Consider the following 12,426-nt stretch of genomic DNA (forward strand, 5'->3'; position numbering starts at 1 on the left):
AAATCATGACGACAAGGAAGAAATTTTTTGAGACAGCCGGTACCCTTGATCCATCAGATCGCACAACAGTCAAAAAGATGCAGGACACTTCCAATGAGGTACTTGCTTTCCGAACACTACTCAGATCAAAAGGGTATCTAAGTTGTCTGGAGGCAGACATTCCACATACTTCACTGAGTGAAGTGGGGAAAGACTAACTGATGACCTGAAATATTTCTGTACAAAGGCACGTGACATTAGGTCTCGATACATTGACTTTATCTTGAAATCTGAAGTGGATGCTCAGCTGAAAGAACCTAAAAGAGCATATTTCAAGGAACAAAAGCTATGTGTAACAGAGTACGAGAAACTTAATGCTTCTGTGATCCACAGCAAAACAGTTGTGGAAATAAAAGCCAAAATAGAGTCCAGTATATCGGATCTTCAAGATAAAGAAATGCAAGCTGCATTTCTTGCAGTATATCATGAAGATATTAAGCAAAGAGCTCTGAAGTCTGACTGTGTTGACTTCTATGAAGAAATCACCCTGTATTTGGCTCAAGAAGATGTACATTCCCATGATGGGGACATTGGATCCGAGGATTTAAATGTACAAGAAAACATTCTTGATTAGGTTGTTCAAATCAAGTTGAAGGAAATTCATCAGCATCATTATGTTTTTTAATGTGAATAAATGTAATAAAGTCCAGTTTGCCGCTGTCATGTCAAAGGCACTCATGAATAAGCATGTGTTGGTTCCTTTATAAAAATGGTGAAAATTTGAAGAGCAATTATTATTAAGACTAAACTAAAAAACAAGCAAATCATGGAAATGGCTTCATGTAAACAAAATATGCTCGTACTGTTTTGATGGTAATTTCGATGCTGGACATTATACAGTGTATCTCTAAGAATTATCCTCGATGTGATTTTGAGTCATATAATCCAAAAGATTTGATAGTGTCTGAAATATCTTTACAATGTGAAGCTATGGCTAGAATTTCCTTTGTCGTGTCTTATTTAGTTTCACAGCTGGTAATGAGTGGGTCTAAATAACAGCCATTTTGTATGATGCAATTAATCGTTTTCAATACCAAAGTGCACACATTTTAATCAAAAAAAAAATACTTTTTTTGATGATGAACTTTTGACAAGTATTTCAGAAAGCTTTTTTTTTACACATGTATCATCAGTAGTAAGCAAAATACCCTGGTTTGAAATATATCTGGTTTTGATTTCTTAAGATCTAAATGAATGACTTGAAGTGATATCCAAATATGATACTTTATCACCATTCTGATTAAGTTAGTTTTCTTCAGTGTGTATAAAGCAACTTCAAAGGCAGTGCATTATTCAGTACAATGGCTGACAATACTCTTACAGTAACTGATAATGTGGAAGGTTATGAACATCATAAAGCATGTTAACTGTCCCTATGAAATTTGAATCATTGCTAACTACATGTACATATACATGTATGTTAGAAAGGGTTATTTTGATTTTTACATGATACTATTTGAGAACAAAGTATTTATACATGTAACATCATTTAGAAAGTTCAACAAAAGAATCCCTGCATTTTTTTCTTGGTAAATCAAATGTGACATTCATTGGAAGGGAAATGTGATCAGAAGTGTATACATCACGCATATACATGTACATGTACATGTAGTGTATACAGGTACCATCTTTTTTTATTAAAGCAACTAGACAATACTTTCAACTTCAAAATTGTAACTTAATCTCTAATGACAGAAGATTTGTGTGATATTTATAAAAAAATTACTTAACATTTACATGTGTAATCAAGTCATTTGTAATTTTGAGCCCTGTACATTAAAGGAAATATTTAACAGGATAAAAGGAAAATTTACATAAAACGTGTATTGATCGTGATCACATCATGGGTTTCTTAATGTTGAAAGGTGTAATTATACAGTTGGCAAGGTTACAAATCGAGGTAACAAATAATCATCAAGGCTAGGAAAATACCAGCAAACCGTCTCACTGGACTTACATGTACTTACACTGATCACACCAACTTATTTATACATGTAATTAGACCTTTAATAATAAAATTATTATCCTTTGTATAAACTTTGAATAATCCTTGTCATTTTCAAAATATTCATGTATGATTACTGTTTTTTAGTCTCAAAATGTGTAATTATGAAAATACTTTTCAACACGATGTTTAGATTTAAATTGTGCTGAAACAAGTTCACGAGTTGGATCATTGTTAAGTTTGCAGCTATGGCTTTGTTGACGTTCAAAGGTGTCATCATACAGCAATTTTGCAAATCAAGACTACAAATTACAGTCAACAGAAGGAAAATACCAGCAAACCTTCTCACTGGAGCTGCTTACACTAATCACACCAATTGATTGATTTCAACATGATAGAACAATTTAAAATTATACTTACTGTATTGGAAAGAGACTCAATAGTTGGAGCATTGATTAGTGGTCAATCATAGGTTTGTTGACATTCAAAGTTTTAACTGCATATGTACATTGTATGCAGATGGCGAGATTATACATTTTTGTACATAAAGCCTTGATGAAAAGCCATGTACATGTACACTGTAGGCTATGTGAAAGGCAGGCAAAACACCATTATAAGCAATCTACATGAATTCAATTACACTTGCACTGGTCAGAGCATGTGATATGTGATTGGATCTCTGATAATAAATTGCATATTTTTGTGTTTTAAAATTATTTTTAAAAGTTGAATCATGCAATTTTCAGCATAATTGGACAGATTTAAAATCATGCTTAATGTATCACACAGGAGCAAATTTGGTGCTTTTTTATCATAAGGTACAATCAAAAATTGGTTTGCAGTTGTATTAAATTATACAAATGGCAAGGTTACAGATGCATAAATAAACATGTACATGTTATGGTCCAGAGGAGAAAAATACTTGGTCCTGCTTACACTGGTCACACCACCATGTTTTACTTTCAGTGTCCTTCTTTTTCCAGTTGAGGCACTTTGTGTGCACCCAAGATTGGCATATTTCTGCATTCTCACATCCTACCCAGTGCCAATCCTTATCCTGTGCCTTATACTTTTTCTCACAATGACAACAGTAATTACTTCAACTTGGGGTTACAAGTACACATGCTTTCTTTCCGTTGTTCTCTTTCAGTGCATCCAGTTCTTGTCTAGCTTTGTGTTGCTTTGGGACCTTGCTTGACAGTGTGACTCTACTTGATGATTTTACTGTGGTCACATTTGAGCTCTCTGAGGATTTTGCAGTCTGATGAGTTGACTCACTAGGCTTACTCACCACTGGCTCGACGGTGCCTCCAGCAAGTTAACTGGACGAAGAGGAAGCACCCCTATTGATTGCAATGCATCCTGAGATACGGTTGTGCTTACTTCTTCATATCTTTCCACAGGTACACCCACAAAGTTACATTCTGCTGATGAGGTTTTGGATGGTGTCACCATAGCAGACTCTTTGATTGACACGGTTAAAGTAAGGTCTGTGCTACGCCTACATGTAGTTTGAGGTGCTCAAGTTGTAGTGCATTTTGCTGGTGCAGGTGGTGCTGGAATGGCAAATTGAGGGGTATTCCCTGGCCTTGGAATTTTGAAGACCTGCTCCCCATTCCCATCAACCTGAACTTCAGCATTTTCAGGAGACAACCCCTTGGTACGATATGCTTGACACCATTCTTCCTTGTTTGTCCAAATCCAAGTATCCTCAGGTCGATTGTTGTCCTGAAACTTGATGAACATGGACCCGTTGACCATTGTACACATATGTGTTGCTTTCGGGAGGAGTCCTTTTTTGGCATGATATTTACGCTGTCTCCTCTTTTTGGGATCCGGTTCATATTCATGGCAAACTGGTCCCCTGTGATGTTGTTAGTTTGCATAGCTGCAATAATGAAAATATACAATACTTTTTAGAAAATTTTAGACAGAAACAGTTCCATGCTGTATTTGGGCAATATCTATCCGTGTGCATGTTGTAAGGATTAAACTAAAAGGTTTATACTAGTTACAAACATAAAAAATTAGTTTGTATTACCCCCCCCATGATGCCAAGCAAATTGTAACTCCACCCTAAGCTTGCAAATCAAAAAAAAAGGAGAGAGAAAAGAAAAAAATTCGGGGGCCTACCAAAAAAACCAATCAAACAAACAAACAAACCAACAACTCCAACAAACAAACAAACAAACTTGGAAAAAGGGGAATTTATTTCCAACTGACGAAAATCCAGCAGTTTTCAATCTTCAGGAAATGAACCGAAAATAATTGATATGGTCTGTCGCAGTGCTAATAAAATGGATGAAATAAACAGAGGAACGAACGACATAAACCAGCCAAACTCAGCTCAACTCGCCCATGGAGCTATATGAATCACCACACTGTGAAACAAGTGTACAAGGACAATGACCTGATGAAACTGAAGAAATTATAAGAGGTGGCACACGACATAAAACATACCTTTGTGGAGGCTTTTGACCTCTGTGTTCTTGGTTTCCTTCACTCATTTTTCTCGCAGAGACAAACTACTGTATGTCAACGTTTTTTAAACATTACACTGTATTTACATCTGCCAAATAGCCAAATCAAGGTATGAAAACTATGGAGGTACGATCCTCCAATCAAAACAACTGGTCAATGACAGTGAGTTCATTGTCGCCGAGTCTAGCGGCACCGGCTGTACAGCCGTCAAATCTCGTTATTTTTCAAACTCTCGCGAGGAAAGTGACGTCATAATCACTTGACGACTTCAAGATGACGTCATCACCACTTGATTAAGCGACGTAAGCAGGGACAAGCGACGTCGCTAGATTTTGGTTTGGTCCCTGACCTGTTTAATACTTTAAATCATGTACTTGTTCAGTGTTCTTGCTTGTTGAAAAAGTTTGGAAAAAAGTTAAGAAAATAAATTCGGTGGTGGACAACCGAAGAAACGGCAGAAAGTTGTCTCTGTATTCTCATTTCCTCTGGAGCCAATATGCAGATAATACATTTGGGTAGCAATTTGGAAATCGAACAGAAACATCTCTTGTTTGCACTTGTTTCCACTTTTGTCTTCAGAAAACCCCCTAAAATTATTATGGCTATTACTTTCTGATGTGAGTGAGATTTTTGGAGAACAAAATAAAACTTGAAAAAGTGTTTTTTTTTCAAAAAGCATGAGGTCCATTCTGTGTGCAAGAGCGGTGAAACCAAAATGTGCGATATGTTTGGGTACCATCCACCATTCTCAGTTGATCACCTACAGGTACATGTAAGTGGCGAATCAACATCTAAACCCTGTCTGAAGGGAACATAGCCTGCACTCCAGCCTGCGATTCTGCATAGTACAAGTGATGCATACCGGTACCATTGCTGGGTCGCCATTTCTAAAGATTGGAGTAACTCTAGCAATCTTCTTATCATTAGGAACTACACCACTTGGTATAGAGTGGTTTATGACAAACCCCACCGGAACCAGTAGGTGTGTTCTCTACCGCCGTGCTGTTTCAGCCAAGGGGGGATTCCCTTGTTCTGTGTCTGACATTTCCTTTACACATGGAAGAGGCAACCCATATGGATTGCTGAAGTTACTACTTGAAATTACAGGCGTCGGCTTGCGAATTGGTTTACTGGGACTGCGTGCGAGAGGTTTGCGACATTTCCTTGGCGCGGACGAGCTGCTGAGATTGGCAGCACCTTTCCCCAGCTGGGTTGCCGAGCACCAGTCACGGCGTAGTATGCCCCGACAGCAGCAGCCACGGAAACGCCGGGCCCAACGGTCGCCTACACCGTATGCACCACGTCCCCGCGGCCGTCCCCGCAAGTCCTCGGCTGCTGAGTCCAGGTCTGTGCCTACGAGTGCCAGTGCCTTCACCACTACGGTCAAAACGGATCCGGCCAACCCATCAGTCGGCAGATCGATGGCGGAGGATACCGGTGCAGCGACGTCCCCCACCCCAGTGACGAGCGGACAGGCCGGGAGTCGCAGCGCAGGTTCCGCCGGAAGCGGATTGCCCGGAACTTTCACCTCTTCAGGTGGTGAGTTCAGTTCAGTTGCATTAGGACTGCAACCTGACGCAACAACACACCAGGACAATGCTGGGGATTCCCCAGCTGTAGGGCTTGCTCTAAACACGGCTTTAGGCCCAGGCCAGCCTCAGATCGAAACCGATAACGTGGTAATTACTCAGGCCCAGGCTCATCAGATCTCAAGTACAGGCTTAAGCAACTCCCCTTTTACAACTTGGGAGATGGGCAACAATTCTCTTAATTCTCCAGTAGCCCTGCCCGCTATTCCTAGTGATTTCGGAAGCACTAGACCTGTCCCACTGCTCGCTATGGGAGAAGGGGCTCCCCTTGATATTCACGTTCCGCAGTCAGCCAAAGAGAAGATTTGGAACGGAAAATATGTGGACATGGCGTTACTATATCGTGACAACGCTGTTAAAGCGCTGGGGTCCGCTTCCGAGCTGACCTTAGCTGTCGAACAAGGCCGTGTAGTTTTTAAGCCAGCGACGATGCACCCGCGTAAAATCGAGTCCGTTGATAAATGGCTCAGTGCCTTTCATGTGTTTATGGCAATTTATGCAGTGCGTCACCCCAGCCGCATATTCGATTTATTGAAGTATGCTGAAATTATCCGCACTGCCGCCGCGCAATTCCCCGGCCTAGGCTGGCGCAATTATGACGAACAGTTCCGTTTGCGTATGGAAGTAAACCCCTCTCGTTCTTGGGCTACCATCGACATGGAACTGTGGGTTACTGTTGCAGCCGTTGGTACGTTATCTTCAGCGTCAGCCCCGGTGGCAGTCGCTCGGACCCAACAGTACAATAAACGTGTCTGTTTTCCCTTCAACTCCCCAACGGGTTGCCGGTGGGCCTCGTGCCGGTACGTCCATAGCTGCACTCGATGTGGCCGTTCTGGACACGGGGCGTCCGATTGCAGAATAGCTTTGGGGCTCGGGCCCGCATTTCCAGCCACCCCCGGTCCCGCGCACCAGCCGATTGGTCCCGGTCGCGCTTCACATGCGTATACGCGTTACACGAAGACGCCGTTGGCAGCGTCAGGCGCACGGCAGGCGGCTCGGCCGGCTTTACCCAGTACAGTAACAAGGCTGGACACGCACAATGTGAGCGATAACAACCGCCAATCGGCGGGTACTGCTAATGGGGACAGAAATACTACTTTTCGTCCCCCCAACACCCGTTAATATCGTAGTCCTCAAGCAATGGTTGTCAGGTTATACAGATAAATCGGCGGCTAATTTGCTGTATAACAGTTTTGCAAACGGTTTCTCGCTGAGCTATCATGGTCCGAGGGTACGTAAAGATTCTGATTGCCTTAAGTCCGCGAAGGATAGGCCAGAAATCGTCCTCCAGAAATTACGCGATGAAATTGCATTAGGCAGGATTGCAGGTCCCTTCTCGGACCGGCCATTTCCAAATCTTCAGTGTTCACCTATTGGTCTCGTGCCAAAGCAACGACAGGGCTCGTTTTGCCTTATTCACCATCTCTCCTATCCACTAGGTGAGTCTGTGAATGACTTTATTGATAAGGAAGAGTGTGTAGTTCATTATGCATCATTCGATACGGCTGTCGATTTAGCGATGTCCGCCGATTCAGCAACATGGCTGGCAAAAACGGACATTAAGTCGGCTTTTCGGTTGCTTCCCGTCGCCCCTTCCGATTATGAATTGCTTGGCTTCAAGTTTCACACTCAGTTTTATTATGATAAGTGCTTACCCATGGGATGTTCGGTGTCCTGCAGGCTTTTTGAGGCATTTAGCACCTTTCTGGAATTTCACTTTAAGCAACTGTCGAACACCCAAACATTATTTAGATGATTTCTTGTTTATTGGGCAGTCCAAGCGCTACTGCCAAGTACTGCTTAATACCTTCCAGGACATGTGTGCCCAGTTGCGAGTGCCGCTAGCTGCAGAGAAGACCGAAGGCCCCAGCCAGGTAATTACTTATCTCGGTCTAGAGATCGATACGGTTAAGCGCGAAATCCGAGTACCACACAACAAAGTGCTTGCCCTACGGGAGGAGATTCAGTCATTTTTGGGTCGGCATAAATTGTCCCTGAAAGAAATCCAGTCCGTGGTGGGTTCCCTTAATTTTGTATGCCGCGCAATTGCGCCAGGACGGGCGTTTACTCGTCGGTTGATTGGTATGTCCCGCGGGCTGCGGAAGCCCCATCACAAAGCCCGCCTATCTCACGGCACGAAACTTGATTTACGTATGTGGTTAACCTTCCTTGAGCACTTCAACGGGGTTTCCCCATTCCGAGATCGGATCTGGCGCGACAATGACGCTTTAGAGTTATTTACAGACGCTGCTGCAAGCATTGGGTTTGGTGGGTACTTCAGCGGTCGATGGTTTCACGGGCGTTGGTCCCCTGAGTTTAGGGCGCTATCCCCGTCGATAGCATACTGCGAGTTTTACCCACTAGTGATTGCAGTGCATTGTTGGGGTTCCCAGTTAGCTCAGCGCAAAGTGCTTTTCCGCACAGACAACGAAGCAGTAGTGCACATCATCAACAAACAGTCATCTACTTGCGACCAGATCATGCAGTTAGTGCGAGCTTTTGTGTGTCAGTGTCTGCGGTTCAATATCACATTTAAGGCCGTGCATATCCCCGGAGTACACAATGAAATTGCCGATTCCCTCTCACGTTTCCAGGTGCATCGCTTCCGGGCCTTGGCCCCACAGGCGGACATAGCAATGACACTGCTCCCCGACCTTGTCCGGGTGTAATAGAAGGTGAGATGCATCGGTTATTGGTGGCTGCTTCAACGGCAAACACGCACAAAACTTACCGGACGGGTTGGCGTGCGTTTTGTTCATTTATGGGCCAACGACCTAATGAAACTAAATGTGCTTCAAGTAACGATGTTCGGCAGTTTATAGCATGGCTGTCGCTCCAGCGTCTTGCCGCGTCAACTATAGCTACTTATGTATCGGCGGTGGGCTATTTTCATAAGCTTCAAGGTTGGCCCGATCCCACGCGGGATTTTCTGGTGGCGAAATTATTGACAGGTCGTCGCCGGGATAAACCGGGTGGCGATGAACGGTGGCCAATGACCTTACCGTTATTGACCGATATCATTAACGCACTTCCGCATGTGTGCCCCACAAGCTATGAAGCTGCGCTTTTCCGGGCTGCCATGTTATGCGCATTCTTTGGGTTTATGCGCATAAGCGAGTTCGCTGCAGTTGCCAAGTCTAACATCCAACAATCACTCCTCCATGTGTCTGACGTACATATTCAGGAGGCAGATGATGACAATGCAGCGGTGTTCATTTCCCTCCGGCATACGAAAGCTAATCAAACTGGCCGTCCTCAAGTTATTCGCTTGGTGCGCTCAGTTGATGAACATGTCTGCCCGGTCCGCGCGTTGACAAACTTCTCACGGATTTGCCCCACATCACCCGGCGCGTTCTTCTGCCACTTTGGGGGCGAGCCACTGACACAGTATCAATTTAATGCCACTTTAAGAAAAATTCTTTGTTTTTTAGGGCTTGCAGACTCCCACTTTCGCTCCAACTCCTTTCGCATCGGAGCGGCGTCAACCGCATTCGCCTTGGGTTTTCCCCTTGAGCAGATCAAGACAATGGGCCGCTGGCGTTCGGAGGCCACACAGCGTTATATTCGCCCGCTGATATCGTGTCATTTTCCCAACGTGTAATCAGCCAGAGACAATTGCTGGTCTTGTGTGCATAGCCTAGAACTTTCCACCTTTTGGATGACATTATTAAGGATAAATTAAAAAAAATAATAATAATAAATAAAAAAAAACAAACAAACAAACAAACAAACAAAAAAACATATATCGATATATACATATGTATAAACTACTGAAAGTAATACTCATATTTAACAGCAACAACGGCACCAGAACATTCCTGGTTCCTCTCCCCTTTGTTCACAGAGGATGTTTGGATACTTGGAGATTCCATCATAAGTCGAGCAGAGACCACACTCCGGACTAGGCACGACGTCCGCTGGAATGGCCTGGGTGGAGCGAAATGTGGTGACGTAACCAAATTAATGGCGGAACTCGCAGCACGATGGCCTCGTCCGGCCATGCTAATCGTCCACTTAGGCACTAACGAGTTGGTCCAGACCGATTTTTTCTGTTTCCGACAAAGGCTGGCACTTTTTATGTGAGAGTGTCTTGACACTTACCCAGAGGCGCAGTTGGTTTGGTCAGATATTTTACCGCGCGCCTGTTACTTTGGGTCTACTAATCCATCAAAAATGGAAAAGAAACGCCGCGCGATCAATAGGTGGGCATGTTCGCTCGGTAGTCGACTGGGAGTGTCAGTGCTGCACCACCCTCAGTTCCGATGGTCGGAGTTCGCATTGTAACGTTACGATGGTGTCCACTTATCTGACATGGGCAACGCGTATTTTAGGGCCAACTTAGAAGACTACATCATTACTGCCTTGGAAAAATAGAATCGTTTCCCGGGATGTGGGCCTAATGGGTGGCATTGTTCAAGTGTTTGCTTGCGTAGGTAGTATCAGAAAGGGAGGCTCGAAGTCCGGGCGGTCGTCCCAGTGGGGCGCGCGTTGCGCGTCTGGCGGGAACTACCTGGGAGCGACACGCAGTTTCCGAAGTAAACAAATAAACAATTTAGGCGAATTATCTTGCAGTGATTATAACGTAAAGTTAGTTGTTAGTAATGTTTCATTTCGTTTTTCTTAAACACTACGCCAAGCACCCTCTTGTTCTGGTGGGGCTTATTCCAACCGCCTGTTCAAGCGGTGGAAAAAACGGCGTGCCTTATGTAAGTTTTTCTTAAGTTGTAAAGGATAAATAGAATCACAGGACTATTCATTATAGGACAAGCACCTACTGGTTCCGGTGGGGTTTGTCTGCATGGCAGGTGTGCCAAGGAATTCCAACCTGCTATGCCAAGTGTGGCAAGTCTTTCTGCTAACAACCTTGCCTTTTTCTGCCAAGTGTGGCAAGCCTTTGGCGAGTTTGTTCCTGTTTTTCTGCCAAGTGTGGCAAGTGTCTCTTTGGCAAGTGTGCCTGAGTTTCTGCCAAGTGTGGCAAGTATGGCAAGTGTGCCAAGAAATCTTACAGAATTTCTGCCAAGTGTGGCAATAGAAAGTGGTGTTGAAATCAGCAAAAACAAATAAACTTGCCGCTCGAAATCTTTGCCAAAAACCAAAACGTGGTGTCAATGTGTGGTTTGTGCACATAGAGTTGGAGAATAAAGTGGTTTATGATATGGGTAAGGGGCCCAGCAATAGTCGTCACAATTTATTTCAGTAATGAACTACATGTAGTAACTGAATCAAAACCAGGACTAATTTTATTAGGTACATGTACGTGTAAGTTGTTTACAATGTCAATAATGTCTTCTTCTGTAGCAGGAGACAGAAAAATAGAATCTGAGTTAGGTTTCAGTAGAAAGTCACAGAAATTAACATCTGAGGTATTTTTACTGGTTAATTATATTGGTACATGTACCATCTACTGGTATCTCAATCATACTAATTTTAGATTGAGGTATATTTTGTACAATGTAAATTATTATTAACTGTTTTGGCTTTCAGCTGGAACAACTATTGTATCCAAAACAATTTAAGTTTAAATGCAAGTTATCAGTTTAAGGGCAAATCACGTGACATGAACTTAAAGGAGCCTTTTCAGGCACGTTTTTGAGCCCTTTGACTTTTCTTTGTACATGATTTCAAGCCACAGTATTTGTTGGCTATTAAAGTGATTGGCAACGAACCCCTTGATAAAAGAAATATTCTCAACAGATGACGTCACATTGACATCATCGTATCATTGATTATTGATTTTTAATATTTATTTTAGCTCGGTGACTTTGTTCATGTATCCAGGTCACTATTTTTGTAACTTTGCGATGTTCGATTTTTATTAAAGTCATATCCAACAAAGACCCTGATATAAGACTCATGCAAGATTGATGACGTCATGATGACATCATCTTGTGATTTTGTAAATTGATTTTTATATATTTTTCCCCATTAAACAACTCGAAATCCGAAACAGCTCTGTGGTTTTTGCTGTAACAACCACCACCTCTAGTTTTCCATGTTTTTTTATATTCCCTTTAACAGTCTCGAACTGTTTATTCAAAACTTCTGGAAAACGCTTCATCCTCAAGTGATGTTTCTTCAAGTTGACTGTTTTCTATTAGGCTTCTTCAATTCTTGAGGAAAAGGCTCGCCGTTTTAGATAACAGGACTTGGTTTTCAGCTTGTTCACATATTGGAAATGAAGTGAACCAGTCCAGAGAGACTTGTAAATGTACCGGAAGTATCGTTCACAACTCAAAAGTTGTGTGGTGCGTCTGTTCATTTTTGTCATTTATGGATGTGTAATCCATGTTGTTTATTATTCACTGGTCATTTGGTAAATGTAAAAAAAAAAAATGCTGCATGGCCCACCAGCAAGGACACTAAGCCAACCCA

General features: G+C 42.8%; 1 protein-coding gene and 1 long non-coding RNA gene across 3 annotated transcripts in view; one reads left to right on the forward strand and one right to left on the reverse strand.

The window, feature by feature from the left end:
- The window catches only part of LOC110990435 (uncharacterized), a 55,864-nt gene that overhangs the window by 32,770 nt on the left and 10,668 nt on the right, over window positions 1–12,426 (reverse strand). Inside the window, exon 4 of one of the 2 annotated variants that reach the window (XR_015424828.1) lies at window positions 3,242–3,872. The exons of the other annotated variant lie outside the window; for it this stretch is intronic. This is a non-coding gene — a long non-coding RNA (uncharacterized LOC110990435). Of the gene's footprint in view, window positions 1–3,241; window positions 3,873–12,426 lie in introns of those variants that run through there. 2 annotated transcript variants of the gene reach the window in all.
- Window positions 8,730–9,707, forward strand: LOC147799614 (uncharacterized). The gene has a single exon (XM_087134627.1). It carries the CDS (start codon window positions 8,735–8,737, stop codon window positions 9,653–9,655), a length of 921 nt encoding a protein of 306 aa, XP_086990753.1. The 5' UTR covers window positions 8,730–8,734; the 3' UTR covers window positions 9,656–9,707.

This window comes from Acanthaster planci, linkage group LG03 (genome assembly GCF_054643075.1).
Source record: "Acanthaster planci isolate LZ-2023a linkage group LG03, COTS_SCS, whole genome shotgun sequence".
Taxonomy (NCBI): Eukaryota; Metazoa; Echinodermata; class Asteroidea; order Valvatida; family Acanthasteridae; genus Acanthaster; species Acanthaster planci.

Bases quoted from the DNA above. Each gene is read 5' to 3' on its own strand.
- LOC147799614 (XM_087134627.1), top strand. From the start codon at position 8,735: ATGCATCGGTTATTGGTGGCTGCTTCAACGGCAAACACGCACAAAACT.